The sequence below is a fragment of the Trachemys scripta genome, chromosome 2 (genome assembly GCF_013100865.1).
Source record: "Trachemys scripta elegans isolate TJP31775 chromosome 2, CAS_Tse_1.0, whole genome shotgun sequence".
In the NCBI taxonomy this organism is placed as follows: domain Eukaryota; kingdom Metazoa; phylum Chordata; order Testudines; family Emydidae; genus Trachemys; species Trachemys scripta.
This window is the reverse complement of record NC_048299.1, coordinates 262,084,608-262,110,450: the sequence shown is the minus strand read 5'-3', so window position 1 is coordinate 262,110,450 and position 25,843 is coordinate 262,084,608. Positions and strand designations below refer to the sequence as shown.

Genomic DNA, 25,843 nt, shown 5'->3' with positions numbered 1-25,843 from the left:
ATCCTAGACTCCTTACAGTGGTGGATGGTTCAGGGCAATGTGTTCCAGGGCTTTCCTTTCACTCACTCCCCACCGACCAGGACGATTGTCATCGATGCTTTCTTAATAGGTTGGGGAACGTGAGGAGGGGAAGCTGAAAGTTCAAGGCCTATAGTCAGAACAGGAAGCTTCTCTGCATATCTATTTCCTGGAGCTTTGTGCCATCTACAATGACTATCAGGCCCTTCGAGATCACATCAGGGACTTGGCATTGCACATTCTTACCAACAATGCCAGTACAGTGTATGACATGAACAGACAGGAGGAAGCAAACTCCAGCGTGGCGTGTCAGGAGGTGATCAGGCTCTGACAGTTTTGCACTGGGAAAAACATTACCCCCCGTGGGCGATGGCTTACTGGGATCTAGAATCACCTGGTGGATTGCTCCAGCAGGAATTTCTCCTTTAATCATAAATGGTCTCTGAACCCCAGTGCCCTGCAGTCTACTTTTGCACTTCGGAGCATCCCAACAATCTGCCTGTTCTCCGGCTGTTTTGCTCTTGCGGGGGTCTCAGTCCAGGCTCCTTGACCAATGCTTTTCGCCTGAGCTGCAAATCAGCACTCCTGTATGCCTTTCTTCCAATTCCAGTCATCCTGTAGGTCATTCTCAAGCTGAAATTGGACTGTGTCAAGCTCATTCTCATTGCTCCAGGGTAGCCAAGACGGTGTTGGTCTTGTTCTTCATTCTGACCTTATTCAGCACCATGGTCAGGTTTTGCATCCCACACTCAACTTCCTGCATGTCTCAACATGGATGTTGCATGGTTACATGAAGAGGAGGAGGAACAATGTTTGGTGGCTGTCCAGCAAGTCTTACTCAATAGTAGGAAGCCCTCCACTGAGCCACCTCTTTGGTCAAGTGGAAGTGGTTCTCGATATGGTCGCTAGCCCAGGGAGTTAATCCGAAGCTGGCTTGTATCTAGGATATCTTGGAGTACCTGTTACACCTTCAGTCTTCTGGTCTTGTGCTTAGTTCATTGAGAGTGCACATGGGAGCGATTTTGGCATTTCATCTGCCCATCGATGGAAGATTGGTGTTTTCAAACCCCATGTCAGTGAGGTTCTTGAAAGGAGTCGCTCGTCTCCACCTGCCACTTAGAGCCGATTCCTTTTTGAGACCTTAATACTATCTCAGCAGCTCTTGTGGGGCCTCCATTCGAGCCTCTGGCCACTTCTTCTTTTCTCCCGTTTGTGTCAAAAACTGCTTTCTTTATGGCATTAACATCTGCAAGGAGGTTGGGTGAGTTGTAGGTTCTGATGGCGGAGACCCCTTATGCGCAGTTTTCTAAAGACAAAATAACCCTGTGGCCGCACTCTAAGTTTTTATCCAAAGTGATTACCCAGTTTCACTTAAATCAAGCAATATATTTACCAGTATTCTTTCCTAAGCCGCATTCAACACCAGAGGAACAATGTCTTCACACATTGGATGTCAAGAAATTTTTAGCTTTTTATCTAGAGAGGACCAAACCTCTGCATTCCCCATCTCGTCTGTCTGTTTCATATGCAGACTGAATGAAGGGTCAATCGGTCTCTTCAGAGATGATCTCCGGGTGAATAACTTCCTGTATCATGACAGCCTACAAAGTAGCCCAGATTATGCCTTCTCAAAGGGTGCTGCGAGCTCATTCCACAAGCACCCACGCAACATTGAATGCCTTTCTAAGTGACATTCCTATATTGGACATTTGCAGGGCTGCCACTTGGTCCTCTGTGCCTACTTCTATATGCCATCCTGCTGCATCCAGATCAGATGTAAACTATGGGAAGGCAATCCTGCAGTCCGCTGACCACCCTTATGTGGCCAGAGGAGGGGGAAGGGTTGCAGGACATGAGCACTGCTCCTACGGATACTGCTAGGCAAAGTTCTCCAGCTGCGGTACCCTGGGCGCACGCACACGTAAGTAGAATACACATCTGCATCGCCTCTCAAAAAACAACGGTTATAGATAGGTAACCGTTTTTTCTTGATGTTTGCAGGAATGGGGTTGGGCTTCTAATTACTGGGCTTCGAAGGATTCTGTTCTATCAGGTACCTCAGGCATTCCTTAGAGATTTTGGAAAAGGTTATTTGCAGGCCAATATAACACATTTGCTTTTTTCCTCTTTTGAAGATAGTCGGATTAATTCAACAGAAACCATTTTTTAACAGGCTATTCTGACAAGTTGCAGATACTATTGTATAGTTTCTTCCCACCAGGCTGAAAACAGTTGTGTGGTTCTTTTGTTTGTGGACTACACCATAGTTGTTTGTTTGTTTGATTCACTGTGCAGTATTTACAGTAGTTAATTATATTGGAAGGTCAAAGTGCACACAGTTGCCATAGGAGAAGACTAGGGGGTGAGTGGCTACAGCAATTGTTTTTTGATGTTATTGTTTATGTACTCAGCTTGTAAATGTGTAGTGTAAATTGTGTCATTTTGTGTAGAGTCCAAATTAATAATTCAATGCAGACACCTGGAAGGAGTGGGGAAGCAATCTGTGAGCCCAAAAAGTGTGCAATGAAAGAAAAGTAGTTTTAATTGGACCAACATATATGGTGGTATCTATCTTGTCTACACTAACAATACCTTTAGTGTCCAAACCTAAATAGTGGGTGCACTTTATACTCCTGGGGGAATTCTGCTCCACTGCACATGCTCAGAATTCATGTCCCTCTTGTAGATTTCTTTGCATCCCCACAGAAAATGATGGGGAAGCAAAGGGATGTCGCGTGAGGGAAGGGACTGGGTATGCCCATGGGTGTCGTTTAGGGGGGACTTTGCCTCCCCCCAAGCTGAGGCGAGGTGGGGGGGCACGCAGGGTCATGTACCACTGCCCCACCTGTTTCTGCGAGCACAAAGCTGCCTGGCTGAAGGAGACTGGTGCTCTGCTCTCTGACTCTGAAGCACACTGCCTCCTGGGTCCTAGTACCTGGTTTGTGTACCACAGTGAGTGCCTGTGGTGTGGCAGGGTAAGGTGGGTGAGGGAGGGAAATGAGAGAAGGGGGATGGGGTGGTGGGAAGAGACAGTGGGGAAGGAACAGGGGTGGGATAGGGCAAGGAAATATGGGAGTTTAGGTGAGGGGGATGGGGCAGAGGACAGTGGAGACAGGAAGGGGGAAGAGAAGAAGATAGAGGAATCGGGGTGAGGGGGAATCAGGTGCCTGGCATGCGGCGTCCCTTCAGCAGCTGGGGCTCTTCTGTTAAGCAGGCCCATCAAACCCCCACCCCAAAGAGCCCACCCCCTTGCACCTGGACACTCCTTCAAGCCCCCTGCACCCAGACCCCCATCCCACTGAGCCCCAACCAGCTGCACCCAGACCGCCACCTCATCAAACCCCACTCCCGCAGCACCCAGATCCCCCCCCACCGAGTCCCCCGCAACCAGAGCATCCCTGCTGAGCCCCAACCGCCTTCACCTGGCCCCCACTGCAGAGTCCCATTGTCCCTGCGCCCAGAACCCTGCAGTGAGCCTCTGTGCATCCAGATGCCCCCACTGAGCCACCCAGACCCAGGTTGCCCCACACAGAATCCTCTAACCCCAGACCTGATCCCCCACACTTAGCCCCTCTATACTCAGATCCTGCCGGGCTGAGCCTGCCCATACCTGGCTCACCTGGTGCAAAGGGGCAGGGCCCTGGGATGTTCCTAGGGCAGGCCCCGCCCTTGCACTGTGTCAGGGTTGGGTGCAGCCTCACTGCCGAGTCTGTCCCGAGGGGGTTTGGAGCTGCAGAGTGATCTCCCGTCTCCATGCACCCAGTGCCCTGTGATCCCCACTGCTATGCTGGAGCCTCCACATTTATTTATTGACAGATAAAATTTGCAGAATGTTGCAGAATTTTAAAATATTGGGCACAGAATTTTTAATTTTTTGGTGCAGAATTCCCTCAGTTCTGCAATTGAAGCTACCTTTTATTTAAGTTGTACCACAAACCTCAGTCATGAAAACAAGTTGGAAATTAGAATTATTAGTTTTTAGCATGTTCCTTTCATTAAACTTTTGTTTTAATAGATGATTATTTAGGATTCAGGCTCACGAGAACATCCAGCTGCAGCTCTCACAGACTGCTGTGAAACCTGTGGTTTTAATGCATGTTGGCCCTTGAAAGCTCTTGCATGCCATGCTACTGATCATGCATGACTGAAGCAGCTGCTCTGAAAGTAGCATATTAAGACTGTCCTGTGGGTAACCATGGATTCTTGTTAATATCGATGAGAAACAACCCAGCAGCTGTGGTGAGCTCTCTGTACAGTTCATTAGACGTGTACCTGCCTGTGTCGACCTCTTAGTCCCACAACTGCCTGAAGCTTCTGGTTTTGCTACCAGCAGAGTGGAGTCAGGCCACAACCATTCACCCAGTACCTCTGCTCCCTGTTAGCAAAAATAAAGATTGAGAGAAAAGCGAATGGACAATAAGAAGCCTTTTGCCTTAAGAAATCTTTCCTCGGGGTAATCGAGCAAGTGATTGGTCCCTTTCTGAGCGTGCACCTTAGTGTTCTGGAGAACTACCATGTTGATGATCTTCACTCTCATTGTTGATTAGGAGAACTCCAAATCAGACCTTTCTGTCTGTCTCTTAATTTCTATTCTGTCAGGTCATGCAATCCAATACCTAGCTGGGGCAGGAGTGTCCCCCATAATACATTTTTCACTGCCATGTATAATCCGGTATTAAATGATGAAGCTTCTCTGGAAATTTTGTCTATAATTTAATAATTTTATTCTATGAATAGTTAGCCTAAGGCCTTGTCTATGATAAAGAGATTAATCCATTGTTAATGTTCCCTGTTGATTGCGGTGCACCATGTGTCCATGAGGAAAAATACTTTCAATGGTCATGGAGGCAATAATCTGTTGAGGTTTCCCTGGTAATTTAGAGGGGAAAGCCTCAGTCGATTGAAGTTAATTCAGTGCCAGTGCAGATGCATGTGCACAGTTGGCCACCTCTCATCTCTGACAGCAGCCGGAGCTGACAGCTCCTTCACATGAGTAACACAGTGGAGTCCGGTTAATGAAGGCAATAGATGGGACGTGCCTGGTGATCTGCAGTCTAATGTTATAACCTCCGAGTTTTCAAAACATGTACCGCAGTGTATCAGGAGTGCAGCCAAGAGGTAGCACTGTGTGCCATTTCGCCTGGGGTTCAGACCCGATTCCCGCACTGGTAAGGCCTGGGAGTGCTGCAGTTGGCAACTGCCACTGCTTTTTCGAGTAGTGGCCCTATGGGTGCTCCACTTCAGATGCACATGTGTCTCTCAAGCTCTTGATCAGAGATTTTCTGTTAGCAGTTTGTTTACCCCTCGTGTGCTCTATACAACTTCATTCCACTCTGAGCATACATAGGGCTACGTGGGTGAACTGACCTCAGTTCCTTCTCTACCGCCTTGACCTGAGACGGGGCTTTAGCGTGTCTGCCTCAGGTGTGCCTCGGTGTTTTCTGTAGTTATTGTTTAGTTAGTTTAGTGTTTCTAGTTAGTGTTAGTTGCTGTCAATATAGAATTAGTTAGATTATTGTGAGGGGTTTCAGTTTTTCCTCTTCCCCCTTTCCTTTTTTTCCCTCCCCTACTTTTTCTGGGAAGGTTATTTGGCCTGGCTGGGCATGCCTTGCACACCAGATTTCAAATGTTGCCTCTCTTGTGGGGAGGCTATCCTGATCAGTGACAGCCACTCTGTATATCTGTTGAATGGGAGAGTCCCATAGCTCCCAGAAGAGTAACTCTGCCTGACTAAAATCTAGAGCTCGGAAGAATCGGGAGACCAAAATGAAATTGCTGATGGAAGCGCTCTCTTCGACCCGCTTCCGAATCCGATCAGGAGACACCCCCTCTTCCCAAATATATCTGTCTCCAGAAAGATCCCGTGCCCCTTTAACTTCAGCTAAGGTCTCGCCTAAGAAGGGGAAGATTTTGGAGGACTCAGGGAAGGCCTTGAAGAAGAGGAGCTCAGCCTCCCACCACAAGGAGCCAGCTCCCAAGAAGTGCAACTCTCCTGGCAGGTCTGTGGTGTTGTATACCTCGACCTTTTGACTCAGAAGAATCTTTTGTCTCCATGGTACCTCCAGTACCAGCAGAGCAGGGAGATCTTAGAGCACTTTAGAGAAACATGCCACTGGCAGGGCCCCAGTACCATGCACCTCCAGATCGGCACTATATATTTTACTTACTAATGGGGCCTTCCCACTCCACTCTCTTGGTACCAACAAAATCAAAGCACACACCTTCGGTGCCGGCACCTAGATGTTCCAAACCAACAGTACCACTAAAGTCAACTGCTGTGTAAGTATGACCCACTTGGTACTGCAGAAATTCCATTACTCCAGGAACTTGTCAGTGTTAGATGAGCCAGAATCCCCACTGCTCCTGGGTACTGAATGACTTGGTACTCAGCAGGTGCTTCTCCCAGGATTATAAATGGGAGTTGGACTCTCAAACCCTTCATGGGATATTTCAGAGTTTGTGACTTCCACAAGTGAATCTATTCACCACACTCAGCAACAGAAAGTGCCCCTTACTTTCCTCAAGAGGAGGCCCTAGATCACCTCTCTTTGGGAGACACCTTTCTCCTTCCTTGGACAGTGGGCCTGTTCTATGCATTCCCTCCAACACCACTAATTGTAAGAGTGATTAACAAAATCAGGCAGGACAAGGCCAGGGTTATCCTCATAGTACTGACCTGGCCAAGGCAAGCTTGATATCCTAACCTGCTTCACCTGTGTGTCCAACTGGCGCTCAAGCTTCTGACCATTCCTCATCTCTCCCAGGGTGTGAGTCATGTGCTTCATCCCAACCTAGCGGTTCTCTGTCTCCAAGCATTGCTCCTGGGTGGTTCACGGAATTAGAATCCACCTCCTCGACAGGTACGTGGTATGTGCCCTGGGTCCATGCTAGCACTGTATTGCTTCAGTCGAGGCAGATGCATTGCCCACTGGGAAAACATCAGAGTTTTTCACGCTGTGCAATAATGCACAATTTTCTCTCTGGATTACACACTCTGCCTGCACATGGATCAGTCTCAATTTGTACGTTTTTATTATGTTAGAAAATATGAATAACTCACTGTATTTTCTACATGATGATTAGTTTATTTGTGATTTGTGCCAAGCTGTATCTGGATGGAAATTCAAACTCAATTAAAAATGCATGTCATGGGGTGAAAGGGATGGCACCTTTGACTGATTTTTTTCCTTTCAGTTAATTGGGCAGCAGACAGGCACATGTGACCAACTGGCTGTTGCTGATCAAAAAGGAAAGTACCTGGGTTTTATAAGGCAGGGAGGAGTGGACATGAAAAGAGGGAGGTGGAGAGCTTCCTGGGAGAGAGGCAGGAGCAGCAGGGCAGAGCAGTTGGAGGTAGAGAGGAGCAGCTGGGGAGCTATTTGAGCTGGGGCTGAGCTCCTGATAGGATTCCTTTGGGAAGCAGTTGGGGAAGTCTTCTTGAGGTTCAGCCTGAGAACCCAGAGAGCAGAGGCCTCAGGAAAGGGGCCTGGATAGCCCAGAGGACTCCAAAGGGAATTGAGAGAAAGTAGGCGCTGGAGAGCACTGAGAAACTGTAAAAACAACAAGGAGTCCTTGTGGCACCTTAGAGACTAACACATTTATTTGCGCATAAGCTTTCGTGGGTTAGAACCCACTTCATCAGATGCATGGAGTGGAAAATACGGTAAACAGGAATAAATATACAGCCCATGAAAAGATTGGCATTACCTTACCAAGTGGGAGGGTCAGTGCTAACGAGGCCAGTTCAGTTAGGGTGGATGTGGCCCATTCTCAGCAGTTGACAAGAAAGTTGAGAAACTGTGTTAGCTGGGGAAATTGAAGCCAGACCTTAGACAGGAAATAGACAGGCCTTAGACACGAGGACTGTACCCAGTGGAGGACCTAAGAAAGAGACTTTATTTGAAGCTGCGAAATACAAAGACCTTCATTAAGGAGGGGCTGTATGTACCCAGTAGGGTACCGGGACAAAAGGGATTGTGTTTGAGCATATTGTATGTTAATAAGCTGCTCCCCAAGAAGGGGTGTTGGCATGTAACATAGGCCTCAGTGGACTTATTGTGGGGCTCCAAGGCGAAGGGAAACTGAGCGCTGCAGAACAGCCGTGCTCATTTACAATGCATAAAAACAGCATTTTAAATTTTTTTTTTATGAGTTAAATAAAATTACCTTAAATGTTCTGGATACATAAGGAAAAAAGTCAGTTTATCAAAAACAGGTTTTGCATTTAAACCTAATTTATTAAACGGAGGAAATACTATCTGTAGTTAGCGAATTGAACTGATTGTTTCTTGTCACCATGTCCTTCAGGATTTTAGAACTAATAGATCTCATCCTCCAACACAGTTGTTCTCAACCTTTCCAGACTATTGTACCCCTTTCAGGAGTCTGATTTGTCTTGCATACCCCAAGTTTCGCCTCACTTAAATACTACTTGCTTACAAAATCAGACATAAAAGTACAAAAGTGTCACAGCACTCTGTTACAGCACACAAGCTTACTTTCTTGTTTTTGCCCTATAATTATAAAATAAATTGATTGGAGTATAAATATTGAACTCGTATTTCAGTGCAGTACTTGAGCCTGTTTTTCACTTGTCTAAACCCAAGCCCCAGGCGGCGGAAGCATCTAACTGAGCCTTATGGGGCCCGGGGCAGTTGCCCTGCTTGCCTCCCCCTAATGCCAGCCCTGCACTTGTGAGTCCCCAACCCCCAGGCTGAGGAACACTGATCTAGATGAATGGAAGTACCTACTGGAAGACTTCTGCATACCTCAAAGAGTACTACTTCTCCTGGTTAAGAACCACTGCTCTAACACCTACTTTTTAGTCAGAGATTGGAAGAGAAAAACAAGTTTCCCTGCTTTTTCAACTCACCTTGGTTTCTGAACTTTGAAGCAACTAGTCACTGAACTGAACTAGCTGAATCAACTGAAATGAAGAAAATATTCTCTCTGCACCTGAAGCAGCAGCCACTGCTGTCAAACCTGGTTTAGCACTTCAAAAATTTCTAGTTCCAGCTGCTTATCCACTGACTTCTACTAGTTCAGTGGCTTGACTTTCTTTAAAACTTTAGCAGCAGACATGTGTTGCTTAATTTTTTAAAATGTAATTTATTTTAATAGCGTATAATAAGTTTAAGCCTTAACATAAATCGTCATGATTTCATGGAGCTGGCTTGAGCCTGATGATCAGCTGGCTAGTGCAACAGGACAAAGGCCTAGTTTGGGCTAAAAAGTTGGGACATCCAGGGTAGGGCTTAAAAAGGGGATTGTCCTGGCCAAAACAGGACATATGGTCACTCTAGGCTGTGGTAAGAGCCGCCCAGAGAGCCCAAGCCACTGTGGGGAGCCTCGGCCCCTCCACCTGCCCTGGGTGTGGGGCCCAAGAGCAGCCTTGTCTCTGTCCCTCAGAGCACACTGTCTAGGGCAGGTGCCAGGGCTCTCTACAAATACGGGAACAACATTGAGAATCCAGAAAACCTGAATTGGGTGCCTACACTCCCTATAGGGTGAATGGGGAGAGAGCGGTGCCTAGGATTAGGATACACAAAAGCCAACATGCTAGGCAGGGAAACGCCTAAGCAGCCAATGGGAGATGCTGAGAAGAGGGATATGTCCTAAGTCCTGCCCATCTCTTGGAGTTCAGTAACTCAGCTTGGGTTGGGGGGAAGCCTCTACATAGCAGCTACGTAACCAACCGTTATCTTGTCTGGAAATGGTCTTCCCCATTTCAGTGGGATGCAAAAATTAGTATCACTGCAATGAATCTGGGAGGGGGAGCTTCACTACTATGAACAAACATAAATATAATATAAAAGCAGTCATTGGTATTCCACACTGATGGAAATGGAAATATACAAAGTACATAAAGTTCTCAGAAAAGACATCACATCGGGGGGAGGGATAGCTCAGTGGTTTGAGCATTGGCCTGCTAAACCCAGGGTTGTGAGTTCAATCCTTGAGGGGGCCACTTAGGGATCTAGGGCAAAATCAGTACTTGGTCCTGCTAGTGAAGGCAGGGGGCTGGACTTGATGACCTTTCAAGGTCCCTTCCAGTTCTAGGAGCTAGGATATCTCCATTTAAAAAAAAAAAAAAATTATTTAATGCTTAGGGTAAATGTATGTGTCTGAGTCTAAAATATTACAGAACCTAATAAGTTGTACTAAAAAGTCTTGTAGCTATAACAGTGTATCAGTAATGCTATAGCTAAGGCTGCTTTTTATTACAAACCCATATTTTTGGAGTGGTGGACAGTACGCAAGGGTGTAACTCGTTGTAGGATGAGACTCGATGTGTACTTACTGTGGCAGCAAGCTTCATCATAATGAGTTTGTTGTAACTATCTAGATAGATCTCTGACCAAAGTCTGTTCCTTTTACTTTTAGTAGATTGGTTTTAGGTTAAAAAAAAAATGTAAAAGCTACTGGACTTATGCATAACTTATAAAAGGGTTTTGACCTTAGTAGAATGATGAGTACTGTGCTTTGCATATTACCAGTTACTTCTAGAAATACAAGAGAACTCAGTGTTCTAATCATTAGTAATTAGCACCTATTTTCATTTGATCCTAAGGAACATCACTAGTGCATGAATCTTTTGTGGTCCTACTAAAACCAAAAGTAACTAGGAACTAGACTCAAAGCGGGGGAAGGGAGAGAGATGTCAGTGGTCAGTGATTGGCACCTTCACAACTCCTGCAGGCAACAGTCGTTAATAAGAATGTCTGAGGGTTTTTTAATAAGATTTGCTTTATACAGCCATCTTACACTTTCCATGTGAAATACAAACCAGAATCTGCTCTTTCTAACTTGAAGGAACTTCCTTTGAATTGAGAGGGTTGTATTTCTGCTTCCAGGTGAAAAAGAAATTATGGTAAATACTTGATTAAGAAAATATATTTTAATTCTAGAAAATGCTGATTAGCCTCACATTATGAATAGCCTCATCAGGCAATGAGGCAGTGATATTGACTGAAAATAGGGAGTTCCGTCTATGTAAGCCCGTAGTTCAGACAAAACCTACTTATGATTCTTTCCCACGTACAGGGAGAGGAGACATCCAGCCCCAGTTGGACAGTGCATTACAAGATGTCAATGATAAGTACCTGCTGCTTGAAGAAACTGAGAAGCAGGCTGTTAGAAAGGCCCTCATTGAAGAACGCAGTCGCTTCTGTACTTTTATCTCGATGCTACGGCCTGTGATAGTAAGTCTTTTGTTTCACGTTCTTAAAATTCACAACCCTGACAGGTGAATGTAACTTTAAGGTAGAGTAATTAGTAATAAAAGTTTTGAATGAACTCGTAGATGTTACTAATTCATATTCTGCCTCCCTCTCTTTAAAATGGGATATTAAAAAGTATCCTTCCTCCCTCACTCCTCATGGAATGCTAGGACTCGTGTACGTTCCATGACCCCCCATGTACAGAAATGATTATCTGACAGATTTGTTTGCTCCGACACAGTTTTCTGATAGCATCGACCACCTACGCAAGGCCCTTTTCAGTCCATTTGAGAGGTTTAAGTATATTTTCTAAAGCTCAGTTTGCCTGAAGCCCAGGGATGGAATTTTGTGTCATTGTATACAGGGCCGGCCCAGGCACCAGCTTGCCAAGCAGGTGCTTGGGGCGGCCGCTCCGGAGAGGGGCGGCAGGTCCAGCTGTTCGGCAGCAATTCGGCGGATGGTCCCTCACTCCCGCTCGGAGCAAAGGACCTCCTGCTGAATTGCCGCCGCAGATCACAATCGCTTGGGGCGGCAAAAATCCTGGAGCCGGCCCTGATTGTATAAGACTTGTGTATTTGTGGATAGTTGCATATGCAATATGTTCTTGATGCTTTCTTATGAAAGGCATCAGTTCCTAAGTAGAATCCCCGTTAAAAGTTAGGTAGGAGGGTGCCTAAGCAATAAGTGAATAGCAGACACTGAAGTTCTGGATAAAATTGCCCTGGTAGCTGAAGCAATTGCTGTGGTAATTTGCCATGTTCCTGAAACTGTTAGGTCAAAAACAGCCCTGAGCATAATTATGTGCCAGTCTGAATCTCAGAGTTATGTAATGACTTTATCTAAATGAAGTGCACATAAAACCAGCAAAAACTATACGTTCACCCACTGTGTCTTAGTTTCAAAGATAAGATCCCTAAGGGCAAACATTGAGTGCACTTAGGAGTTTTGATTCCCATTCCAAATGCAGAGAGGGACTGAACTTCTGTTTGCACAGGTCTTTCTAAAAGTTTGCTTAGATTTCTGCATCTCCTGGGTGAGACAGATGGCTTACTGAGCATGAGTTTTGAGACACAGATTTGCTGCAGTGTGGTTCTAGTTCTTAAGCATTAGAGATTGAACTTTCCAGCCCTTTTCCATGGGAAATAATAATCTCATGGACAAAGACATGAGCATGTAACTGATTGTTTTACATAGTTGTATCCAGGAGGAAGAGTGATAAAGGTTACACATCATGGTCTATATATGGCAATTTTTAAAATCCAAGAGGATGGTGAGCCTTACTGTTATGTTTTTAATCTCTTCAGGAAGAAGAAATATCAATGCTAGGAGAAATAACGCATCTACAAACCATATCAGATGACCTGAAAAACCTCACTATGGATCCTCACAAATTGCCATCATCAAGTGAACAGGTAAGTTCTTATTCCTAGAAAAGGCAGTGTTACAGGGACGGAGGCGGGGAGGTGGGGTGGCTGCTTTTTAGAAACTTTTACTAACTCCCAAGTGGTAAAAAATACTTGAGTATATTTTTGTAGGTGCCTAAGTGCAGCAAGATAACTTTTCAATTTTAATATATACAGTGTTTCCAACTTGATAAATCAAGTAAGTCATCGACTGTCTCTGAAATCTTGGGCAGATCAACACAAAATGTCACTTTGAATGTAGCTAAGAAACAACCAACAGTGCTCCAAAAAGGACTGAATGGAAAGTGAGGTTTATAAATCAGTTTCACCATTTGGTGCTGGAAAATAACATAGTGTAGCTGCAGAGTTGGGGGACTCTTTCAAAGGGAAATGGCTTTTTTTCTGTCATGGGGCCCACTGTAAGTTTGCTGCTGGCTACAGTTAGAATTAAGCTGCTCAGGAAGAATTTTCCACCCTCTACCACCTTTGTTTGGCAATTACAAACTAAAAATTGGTATAAATCTTCTTTTGAACCTTTAAAAGTATCTATTAAATGCATGTACAGACGCTCCCCGACTTAAGCAAGCGTTCTATTCCGGAACGCCTTGCGTAACTCGAATTTTGTGTAAGTCATAAGCGTATACCTGACCATTACGCAAAAAAACCCTCCTATTTCTAGCTTACAGAACTTTTTCCATAAGTGCGGATATCCATAAGTCAGGTTTGCGTAACCTGGGGGGCGTCTGTATAGAACTGTAAAAACAAATGCAGGGACAAATCTTAAGGTAGTTATGGTAACTTTTTTAGGCTGGACATTTCAAAAGAGGCTAAGGGAGTTAGGTGCCCAGCTCCCATGGACTTTGTGGATTTGGGTGCTTGACCTCCCATAAGGCACCTTTGAACATCTTAGACAACAGCAGCAGTGCTCTGGATAGATAATTCCTGGCATTCTGTTATTTGAGTTCTACACCCAACCTCCCCCCTCCCACCATGACTTTCCTTAAAGGTATACTATCAACTAACCTAGTTTTAGAATTTAGGCCCTTGTCCCACAAACACTGGAGTAATCTTATTGAGTCCAGTACTTATTCACTCTGACTCCTTCACACTGATCCAGCAATGTAAATGAGAATTAGATCAATTTAATTTAATGAGTCTGCTCTCCTATATCCTGTTTTGCAGGATCATGGCCCGAGGGTTGATTTTTTTTTTTTAATTACTACATGTAAATAAGTGAAATCTTTTTTTTAATTATTTTTGTATAAATCTAAACTTTCCCTTTCATGTTAGTAACCCAAATACTGGGACATTGCTTTAGTGTGCCAGAACCCAAAAATAAAGCTGATTAGTCTGTGCTGTTCATCCATCCAAAGCTAAATACGAAAAAAAAGCATGAATTTGGTGATCACGAAGTATAAATCAATAGAAGAATATCACTAGATTTGTAGTGAAAATTCCTCTAACAATGAACAACTTTTTGCAAGTTTGGGGTGTTTTCTTGAGAGGGAAAATGCCTTTTTAAACATCATTTTATATGATTAATTCTGTTTCACCAGGTGATTCTAGATTTGAAAGGTTCTGATTACAGCTGGTCATATCAAACTCCTCCATCCTCTCCCAGTACCACCATGTCCAGAAAATCCAGCGTTTGCAGGTAAGCAGATTGGTGAAATGTCATTTTAATCTATTTTTGGGAAAATACAGCTCAGGCTCCATTGCAAATGTGTGCCTGTATTTTGTTTTAATAATGAGATATCAATCACTACTAGTCATTATCCACTTAAGTATGTGACAGAACATGAACAATGAGGGGCACTATTAAATAACAGAATGCAAGGAGACTGACCGCTGAAGATACGCTTAGTGCATTGCAGATGAAAGAGCAAACCGTACTAACCAATCTAAGCTCTGAGTTATTCACTCATAGTTGCCCTTTTTGATCATGCTTACTTCATATTATGATGATTTAGATAAAGAAATGATCATGTGGTAGCTGTAATTCAATACTAGGTTAAATTGTATGAAAGGGAAGAATGTACTAGCCAATTACTTTTTCAGTCTGTTACTGTGAAATACAAAACTGTTTAATGCTGTCTAATTCTGTCCTAAAGTGTATTTTGGAATAGTTGGATCCTGTCTTTCCTTTCTCTGTAAAACTGTTTTCTTTCAGTAAAACAGTTTATCAGCATGTTGCCCCTGTGCCTTGGTGTCTAAATAATTAACTATCTCCCCCCCCCCCCCCCCCCCCCTTTTTTTTTTAAAAAAAAAGGATGAATACCTATTGTGTATCCTGCTCTAATACCTTTGTAGTCTTTAATACTCTTACCTTTTTGGTTATCTTACGAATCAAATGGATCGTAAGCTTCTTTGTGTGAGCTGAATTTAGCCTATAGCATGGCAGACCTAGCAAAACTGCACTTCTTCATGTATGTATCTAGCTGTCTCTGCATGCATATATATGTATATGTGTGTATGTATATATGTGCACATATATATATATATTTACAGCAGTGAGCACAGGCTTAAAGATGCAATATCCTGAAACTGTAAAAGAAAATGGCTGAAAATACATTGTATATTCCTAGCCAGCTTTTTATTTTCTCAAGCTTTTGTGTGTCTGGTTCAAGCAACACAGCCCTCCCCACCTTTGTCCCAAGCACACACTTTAACATGTAATTTTTAAATAGAAAAATTATGTTATACACGTCGAATCAGCATACAGCTGAGTAGGTACCTTTTCTGTTTCCTTTATACCGTTAGGGGAGAGCTTACCAGTCTGAGCAGTTATTCCCTATACTTACAATGGGGAGTGCTACTAGTACGTTATCTTTAGAGACAAAAGGAAACTCTTGAAAAACACCCCTGTGTGGCTGGTAAATAATCGATGCAACAGATTTATTGGAACTTTGAAAACAGTCTCTTTTGGGTTATTCAGAAGTCAGTAATATTTATGCCTTTTTCACAGTTATTAGCTGGGATCTTTAATTCTCTTCCCTCTCTGAGCAGTCAGATGCAGGCTATTGGATGTGCCTTTAAACTTTGCAGAAGTGTTACTCGACACTACCTTAACAATGTGGCCCATTACATTGAATTTAACATATCTGAGCAGGTAATATTAAACTAGACTCCCTCTGCTGACCATCAGAGAGTGACAGTAATGGACTGTTCATGCTTAGTGACTATGGTGACTGGTGCTCTGTAAAAGCCCAGAGAGAGAAAGTGAGCGAGAGAGAGTGTTCTACTGTCTCCCCAAGCTGGGGAAATAAATTCCTTAGGGCCAGATTGTGCTACCCTTACTACTCAGTGTGAGTAAGTCTGTCAGACTCCGGCCCCTAATGAGCGCAGAACACACAGTAATGCAGAATGCCATTTTCCTTCTCTGATCACTAAGGATATTTGCAGCTCCTTATGATTTTTACCAATTATTTATCAACATTTCTTTTCTGGTTTATGCTGCCTGTTGCTAGACTTGTAGAGTGTTAATTGTACTGTATTGGTCTCTTCCCATTCCTCCCTCTTGTCTTTCCCTCTCCCCTTTCCTTTTGTCTCTCACAGCAGTCTGAACAGCGTTAACAGTAGTGATTCCCGGTCGAGTGGCTCACACTCTCACTCACCTAGCTCACACTATCGCTATCGCAGCTCCAATCTGCCTCAGCAGGCGCCAATGAGACTGTCCAGTGTGTCATCTCATGATTCTGGATTCATGTCCCAGGATGCCTTCCAGTCCAAATCGCCATCCCCTATGCCACCTGAAGCACCTAACCAGGTATGTGCAAGTGAAAAAACACAAATCTGAGTGAGTAGTGTACAGTAATGCACACACAATTCATGGAGTCAAGAGGAAGGAGCACATGGTTATTGGGTATCAATGAATCAAGTTGAACACTTTTAAATAAGGAAATTAATTTCCACTTGAACTTCACTCACCCAGCTCACTAATTCATATCCTCTCTAGGTCAGCAGTTGACTGCAAGTTGTTAACATCTAATGGCTGTTGCGTTAAGTCATCTCAGTTCAGTTTCCCAGTGATCAGACATCCATGCCACAGTAGCCTCATAATTAGTATTAACCCTGGTGCCCTTGCTGGTAGTGTTGGCAAAGAGGCCAAGAACTAAATATACCTAAGACTACATTCCCCTTTGACCTCTGAGAACTGGCCCACTTCCAGGGCAGTGCTAAGTAGCATTGGTAGGCAGCATGGGAAACTTAGTTGCTCTGCCACTTGTGGTAGTAACCTTCTCCATGGATAACCTCATTCTCTAGGGCTGCCAATCCAGCACCCTGCAGAAGTACTAAAATAATGTAAATTTTAAAAAAAAATACTACTTATAAGACATGCATATTAACCTAAAGATGTTGGGTGAAATCCCGGTCCACTTAAGCCAATGGGAGTTTTGCTGTTGACATCAGTGGGGTCAGAAGTTCACCTCTTGCTTTTTTCCTGGACTTTTTAAATCAGACAGTACATTCTATACATGTCTGTGTCAAACTGAGTTGCTGTTCTTTTTATGGTCAAATCAAGTATCCTAGAAAACCTTGGTGAAATATTCAAATGAGGTTTCTGTGGCTGACTGGCATCTCGTTTTTAGCAGCTGAATTTGCATAGTTTCTACAAATCACCCTTTAAGTACATTTTTTTTTCCTGTGCTCTAATTAAGGCTTTTTGCCATTTTACATACTCAATCCCACCCCAGAGCTCAACATCACGACACTGGGGATATGTCTGTACTTCAAGCTGGGGGTGTAGCTCTGGAGTGAATTATATCCCCAACTCAAGTGTAAACATACCCATTGAGTAGGTCTTTGTCATCTTTTGTTAAGATTTGTGTTTGTTGCTTAGTAGCCCACAGGTCACTGGAAGAAGAGATGCCCTTTGTGCCTCTTTAATGAAGGTTTTTAGTTTAATAAATACAAACCTACCATATATATTCGTTCATAAGCCGAATATTTTTGGTAAAAAAGTGATGTATCAAAGAGCGGGGGTCGGCTTATAAACGGGTCTACACCAAACTTTGATGATTTTAAACTCTATGGAATCATTGAATTGGATATCTAATACATTGTCGTTTTGTTTACCTGGAGCGTCTGAAGGCATGGAGCCCCCTCAGTCCCCTGTGGCTACGGTTCGCGGCTTCCCGCAGCTCCCATTGGCTGGGAACAGCGAACCGCAGCCACAGGGAACAGGGGGCTCCATGCCTTCAGACACTCCAGGTAAACAAAATAATACCAGTGGCTTACCCTGACGGCCAGGAACCAAAGTTTGCCAACCCCTGAAATATAGAGTCGGCTTATAAAAGGGTCATACAGTTTTTGCTATTTTTACCTAACCGTCTTGGGGGGGTCGGCTTATAAACAAACAGGCTAATGAACGAGTATATACGGTAATCTTTTTCATCTGGTAAAAGCTAGGTGAGTTTGTATGCACTAAAACTATGACTTCCAGCTAAAGCAGAAAATGGAGAGTTTGAATCCAATCAGTGGAGACACATCTGTCATCAATACATCTGGTGCATCAGGTCCCTTGTTTCTTGCTGAGTATTTGATAAGTAGCACTAGAAATAAAACTGTAGGATATGTAGTAGAACACTCTCAGGTTAATTTAGGTCCAGAATATAGTCTCATAAATGGAACATCAACACAAATATTTCCATTTTTTTATTTTAATGAAAACATTTTGTTTTCAAATAAGTATATCCGCTGCAGTGTTGAAGCTCAGACATTGCAGCATTTTTCATGTGGATGAGATCCTGAAAGTGAAATTGATTAGGAATTGCATATAGACAAGTTAATTGACTGCTCTATTTTGATGATCTAAGGCTAAGCCAAGCGAAATGCAAAAAGTAAATGCAACATGAATGATCAAAAATGAAAATTGGATTAGTAAAAAGGTAAGAAAGTTAACTTTAAAATATATGGATTTAACCTGTTGGTATCCCCTTACCTTTCCATAACATCCAGCACATTTGGGTAAAAGTGTGGTGAGTTGCAGTATGGTACTGGCGAGTATTTTTGCAGGCAAAGTTTTTTTCTGTTAAGGCCATTTGAGTATGGAAGCATCAGCACCATCTCATACAAATTCTCTTTGCATCTTCTTAAATAAGGGGACAGATCCTCGCTGTGTAAGTCGATGTAGCTTCATTGAAGCCAATGGAGCTATGCTGAGTTAAAACCAGTTGAGGATCTGGCCCAAGTATTATTTTAGTTCATTTCTGAAGCTACATATGAAATCACAAAGCAACCCCCATACCACTGTAGCTCCTGAATAGCGGTAGTATATTAGTAACTGGGAATTCAGCTATTTTACATTGACTTGACAACTGTAGTATCTTGGTACGATGCATAGGTATGTACTCAACATTTCCCAAATTCTGTCTACCTTTACCTTGAGGGAAAGGTAACAGATCATTGCCTGGCAGCTTCATTTTTTGCTTAAGTGGCTTGCTTTGTATGTGCAGCACTAATTAAAATGCGCGTGTTGTGCTGACAAATTTGTAACATAAATTTATTAAAAGGCTGTTTAACATACAGGATATTTCATGTTGTGTGTCTCCAACTAACGGCCAGACTTTCATTCTTGTATTGTGCTTCCATGTTCATATGAGAAGAAAGTACTGTTTGCTAAATGTTGCTTTTGAAACCCAGATGTCATTTCCAACAGTAACATTTTGGGAAGCAGAAAAGGGAGTTTTAGAATGACAAAATCTGTGCATGCAGCATTGATTGACCACCTGCTCTGGTGGTTTGTTAGCTCCATGTATTAACACAATGTTGTTTAAGGCAGCAAAACATATTTTTTTGTTTTGGTGATGAGTAAAAAGAGTATAAAAAGGGACCATGCATAAATTCCATGGTCATGTATCTTCCACGAGGGCTATAGGAGACAGGTAGAAGTGTAAAGCAAAGTTTTAGAAAAGTATATAACTAGTGGTTTAACAATAAATCAGGTGGTGTTTTTTTTACTAAGTTAGCTGAAAATGAGGGATACCTAGGGTTTTAAACAAGAAGGATACAGACTTTACCAAACAGATTAGGTAGCTCTGTCTATCAGTGAACATTTAGCAAAGTGAAGTCTGCTTTTCAGTATATTGAAGTGATAGCTGGATATTACTGAGCAATTGAACACGGATCAGGTCTGTCTTTTGCAGTTGATAGTTATTTAAAAGGCCAGACTTAGATCAAGTGGGGTTGGAATTGCCTAAGTCTTGTTTTGAGGGACTCCATAAAACTAAGGAGGGGAATATGCTGGTAGAGACAGCACATACCATCTCTTTGGTGCACACTTTACATGACAGAGGTCCTGTTGAAGCTAACCATAGCCTAGTATAATAGAGGGGCCCAGGTTTGGGAGTATTTAGGATCAACTGATGTGGTAATTATTAGGGCTGTCAATCACAGTTAACTCATGCAATTAGCTCAAAAAAATTAATTGTGATTAATCACACTTATAACAATAGAATACCAATTGAAATTTATTAAATATTTTTGGATGTTTTTCTACATTTTCAATGTTGATTTCAATTACAACACAGAATAAAAAGTGCACAGTGCTCACTTTATATTATTATTTTTGTTTACAAATATATGCACTGTAAAAATGATAAACAAAAGAAATTTGTTTTCAGCATTTTTCTTTTCACCTCATACAAATACGGAAGTGCAATCTCTTTATCATGGAAGTGTAACTTTCAAATGCAGATTTTTTTTGCTTACATAACTGCACTCAAAAACAAAACAGTGTAAAACTTTAGCGCCTACAAGTCCACTCAGTCCTACTTCTCGTTCAGCCAATCACTAAGACAACCAAGTTTGTTTACATTGACAGGTGATACTGCTGCCTGTTTCTAATTTACAATGTCACCTGAAAGTGAGAACAGACATTTGCATGGCACTTTGTAGCCAGCGTTGCAAGGTATTTACATGCCAGATATGCTAAACATTCGTATGCCCCTTCATGCTTCGGCCACCTTTCCAGAGGACATGCTTCTATGCTGATGATGCTCATTAAAAAAATAATGCATCGATTAAATTTGTGACTGTACTCCTTGGGGGGAGAATTGTATGTCTCCTGCTCTGTTTTACCTGCATTCTGCATATATTTCATGGTATAGCAGTCTCGGATGATGACCCAGCACATGTTCGTTTTAAGAACACTTTTACGGCAGATTTGACAAAACGCAAAGAAGGTACCGATGTGAGATTTTTAAAAATAGCTACAGCACTGGAGGTTTAAGAATCTGAAGTGCCTTCCAAAATCTCAGAGGGACGAGGTGTGGAGCATGCTTTTAGAAGTCTTAAAAGAGCAACACTCTGATTCGGAAACTACAGAACCCAAACCACCAAAAAAGGGTTGCTGCTGGGGTTATCTGACTCAAATGATGAAAATGAAAATGCATCAGTCTGCACTGCTTTGGATCATTATCAAGCAGAACCCATCATCAGCCTGGACACTTGACCTCTGGAATGGTGATTGCAACATGAAGGGACATATGGCAAGTAAATCTCTTTCAACGCCAACTACAACCGTGCCATGCAAATCCCTGTTCTCACTCTCAGGTGACATTGCAAACAAGATGCAGGCAGCATTATCTCCTGTAAATGTAAACAAACTTGTTTGTCTGAGTGATTGGCTGACCAAGAAGTAGGACTGCGTGGACTTGTAGGCGCTAAAGTTTTACATTGGTTTATTTTTGCATGCAAGTTTTTTTGTACATAATTTTACATTTGTAAGTTCAACTTTCATGGTAAAGAGATTGCACTACAGTACTTGTATGAGGTGAATTGAAAATTCAATTTTTTTGTTTTTTATGGTGCAAATAATTGTAATAAAAAATAAATATAAAGTGAACACTGTACACTTTGTATTCTGTGTTGTAATTGAAATTAATATATTTGAAAATGTAGAAAACATCCAAAAATATTTAAAATAAATGGTATTCTGTTGTTTAACAGCGCGATTAATCGTGATTAATTTGTTTAATTGCTTGATGGCTCTAGTAATTACATTTGACTTATCAGGGTAATAATAAAATGATGCCTTTGATTTTGAGTGAACATGTAAATACCTTGTTTATAATAATGTAAGAAATGTACTACAGGAAAGTGGACAGTAATTACACAGTTGGAGTGACTGCACATGGAATTAATTCTGTTTTAAATCTAATCATGACGAAAGGACAGCAAAAGCCATTGTAAAGGCACAAGACACAATCAAAAAGGCTTTTAAAACAACCTGATGAGGATAAAAATTAGGTAATAGTATTAGAAAAGTAAATAAGTAGACAAAGAAAGTTGAAAGGACAATTAAAGCAAAATAAATTCTGATCTCAAATTGCAGAAGACAGTTTGACTAACAATAAAGGATTCTTAAAGTATCTTTCCAGAGATAATAAAGAAAAATGGGTAATCTCTAAAAAGGGAAACTAGGTCAGAAATATGTGGCAGATTTGTTTTAACTCGCTTCTGCATGTACAAATCAGGAAGCTGATGGGAGTCCGCTGATGAGGAGATCCTGTTGCATCAGATAGTAGGGAAGAAGTTAGTACAGTTCACAGTGGAAATATTTTTGAAAAAAATCCTTTTTTCCTACATAAATTATGAAGTACAGGTAAGTTCTACAAATCTTAAAAAAAAAAACAAAAAAAAAACCATAACACTCTGACTGAAATTAGTAACAGTTTCACTAGCTGACAGTGTGTGTTTGTTTTTAATACCAAGTTAAAATATATGGATTAGGAAACTTTACCTCATCTGTTAGAGAAACTAGTAGGAACACCTGGTGTAAGGGCCTGGAGGTCTGTTATGCTTAATTAATTGTTGAAGTTCATCAGTTGTTCATATGGCAGACTGCAGAAATTATTATGACTAGTAGCAGCCCAAGTGTGTTAAGTGCTTTCCAAATACAGAGGAAGATGCAACCTCTGTCTCAAAGATCATACAGGCTAAAATGCAGGATAGGATATACTTTGATACCTAGATATTCAGAAAGCATTCAATAAAGTACTACATTAATTGGCTAGCAGAAAGTTCTGGTATGTGGATAAACTAACTTTCCTTGGATAAGAAACTGGCTTCGAAGACATTAACTGACTGGACCATACATCATTTTGGTCATGCCAGGAGCTCTTCCTTTGTTAATGGTTCATAAAATATCAGTTTGTCACTTCAGAATTGACACAATCACCCAATGGACCAAGTGTAAGATTTAGTAGGGGTCCCACAGGAATTATAAATCTCTGTGAACCACCATCAAGTATTAGCTTCTCCTGAGTTTCTTCAGCTTTAAAAAATCCAGTTGGGTTGTGTTATTGACAACAGACCATCAGAAGTCACTGCATAGACTTTCTGCTACCAGTGGAAAAATCCAAGGGAGTGATTTCAAGTCACTGTGACCGTGACCCAATTGAGATATTGAAGTCAGTGTAAAGACTCTCATTGGTTTCAGTAGGTTCTGGATCAGGCCCATCAGTAGGATTTTGTCTTCCTTGGTACGGTGTCCTAGGGAAAGTTTTTTGTTTGTTTTTTAAGCAGCAACACAGTACAGGAATTGAAAATATAGTAAAATAAGGATGCAGGCAGATTGAAATGGATATGGATCTTGTATAGGTCAAAAGGTGGAAAGTTCCATCTAATCTAAAAACATGGTACAATGGCTCAAAATACAAAATATTGTATATTTTTGATGGAATGCCCATAAGCCATACTAACCAAGAAAGGTTATTGAAGAACAATCCCTGACACCAAGAGTCAACATCTAACAGACAAAGTAGCAGGGTACATAGAATACAATATAACCCTGAGAAATGGCATTTGTTGCTGTGCAAAGCACTGTTTAGATTGCTATGTTAGTGTTGTGTTAGCTTTAATCTCTGTCATAGAAGAGGTGATTTTTAGATCCGTAGTGAGTGCACTCTCTGCAGGGTAACCACAGTCATTCCAGGCTTTAAAAAAAATACTGCCTGTGATGAAATAGTTAAAGGGGTGAATTGAACTTTAAGGTCACCCAATTAGGTATGTTCATAATTGTGAAGGGATTTGATAATCAAACTGGTCTCACAGGGAAGGGTTCCAAAGAGGGAAAGTCGGACTGTATGCTGTTCCCTAATGTCCAAACTCGATCAAGCTTTGCACACGCATATTTGCATCTGCAAAAAACAGAATTTCTGTGCACAAGGGGTGTTTGCTGTTTTGCAGGCCCATGTTGAGTCTAGACAGCTTCCACTAGGAAACTGAGCTCATGATATAATCTGCCTTTGATATTAAATAGTTAAATGCATATAGGACCCAGACATTTGATGAGCCGAGTTCCCTCAACTTCCATTGACTATATAGGAGGGCCCTGAGCACCTGAGGGCATCTGGCCATTGAGGTGCAGTGGCACAGAAAGCAGTGGGGGTGAGAGAACCAAGAGGTCCGTCAGTCTGTGAAGCTAGTCCTTTAAGGAATTAGTTTCTTTTTGTTTCTTCTGTACCATTACTGATCACTAGTGGTGGATTTGAGCAGTATTTAATGATTGATTTAACCCCTAACGCTCTGCTTTTCTCATCCTTCCCCTTCTCCTGTGTGTGTCCGTCTGTATGTGCGTGCTTTTTGTTTTCCTTTGTTGGTGGCTTGTTTTTTCCTTTCCTTACGTTGTGGTGCTGTTCACGCTGCAGAATTCGTCCAGCTCTGCCTCTTCAGAAGCTTCTGAAACCTGCCAGTCAGTGAGCGAGTGCAGTTCCCCCACCTCAGTCAGCTCAGGCTCCACCATGGGGGCTTGGGCCTCCACAGATAAGGTGAAAAATTTCATCTCAGACATACGAATCTTCTGGCTCATTTAGCCAAGCCCAGACATTGAATAACAGCATGCATGGGACATGGAGCTAAGACCCTTCCCTGTGAAGATGAGAAAAGGAACTGTTACACACTCCCTTAACAAATGAATACATGAATAAACTACAGTGAAACTTGTCTAACCTGCCAGTTGGGGGGCCTACAAATTGGTGGTTTTCTAACAAAGGTGCAGCCAAACTGTACACTCTGTGCTTGGGGCCACTGTGGGAAGTTGTCTACAGAGAGTAGTTGCCGAATATGAGTGGCCTCTTGTTCAGGTTTCACTGTCCATGTTTTTTCTCCAAATTATGTATTATGCATTAAGCTCTGAGAAACCCAGGGATGCAAAAAAAACACACCACAGTAGAATAAATTTTGGATAAACCCTAAATCTAGGGGAGCCAGTGATATCAGTATCCATTCTCATCCAGCCATTTTTTTCTTCCTTCCCTGGTCGTTATGCTGCTGGTACATGTCATTTTCGGAGGCTGCGCACTTTCCTCTCTCCATTTTATTGCATATGATAAAGCTGACATGAATGTTTTCAACTTTGGAAATGTTTAGTTTCCATGTTCCAGAGCTGCATCATCAATAAATTGTTGAGTCTCTTTTTTTTAAAAGACCATCTCCAGGGGAGACCAGGCAAAGCTGCTCAGCCCAAAGAAAATGATTTCTGGATTGTCCTCTGAAATTTGTTAATTCAAATAACAATTTTCAAGCAGGCACACTTCAGGAGCAAATATTAGAGCCGTTTTTTAATTAGTTGTTAATTTGTAGCAGTTCTCAATTTTTTTGCTTTAAAATTAAGATACTTCCTACCCAGAGCACGTCAGTCACCGTATATTTCCATACTCATCTTGTTTATATTAATTTATTTTTTGTTTGTTTTGTTTTGTTCTGTTTCCAGTTGTCTAATGGGTTTTATCACTGTAGTTTATCAAGTGACCCATACCTAGCTTCAGTTGGTGCAGGTCCTTTCCCTCATTTCCCGCCTGTCTCCCGCACATGGACTCGGGCTTCCTCAACCCTCCTTCCAGACCGCGGTCATTATTACACCATTGGGCCAAGCATGTTATCATCATCTAAGATCCCTAGCTGGAAGGTTTGTGTTTCTTTTTTTGCAGCAATGCTCTCCTCTCCATGCCTTTCGATACTCACTGCAGTCCTTGCCTTTCAAATCACGCTTAATTACCAGTTGATTTGCTCTGTTTAGTACCATTCTAAAGTGGACTTTAAATGCCAAATATTTACCACAATCCGATTATAAATGCACAAAGAACTAAATCAGTATTTCCTCATGACCATGAACAGTCTAACGTTTGTAAAATACTTACCTTTAAAAATAGACAGGGTTGGCCTTAAAAAGAGAGGGGGGTGTTCCTATGCAGGCACTCT

At 42.1% G+C, this 25,843-nt stretch overlaps 1 protein-coding gene across 19 annotated transcripts in view; it reads left to right on the top strand.

Annotated features, from left to right (window-relative positions):
* The window catches only part of MTSS1 (MTSS I-BAR domain containing 1), a 166,594-nt gene that overhangs the window by 134,184 nt on the left and 6,567 nt on the right, over window positions 1–25,843 (top strand). For 3 of the 19 annotated variants that reach the window (XM_034763595.1, XM_034763593.1, XM_034763594.1), the window contains 5 exons: window positions 11,062–11,219; window positions 12,542–12,649; window positions 14,197–14,294; window positions 16,196–16,406; window positions 25,356–25,550. In XM_034763595.1, coding sequence (XP_034619486.1) covers window positions 11,062–11,219; window positions 12,542–12,649; window positions 14,197–14,294; window positions 16,196–16,406; window positions 25,356–25,550 — 770 coding nt within the window. Of the gene's footprint in view, window positions 1–6,782; window positions 6,879–11,061; window positions 11,220–12,541; window positions 12,650–14,196; window positions 14,295–16,195; window positions 16,407–24,291; window positions 24,412–25,355; window positions 25,551–25,843 lie in introns of all 19 variants that reach the window. The other 16 variants (XM_034763587.1, XM_034763586.1, XM_034763590.1 and 13 more) reach the window with 11 other exon arrangements.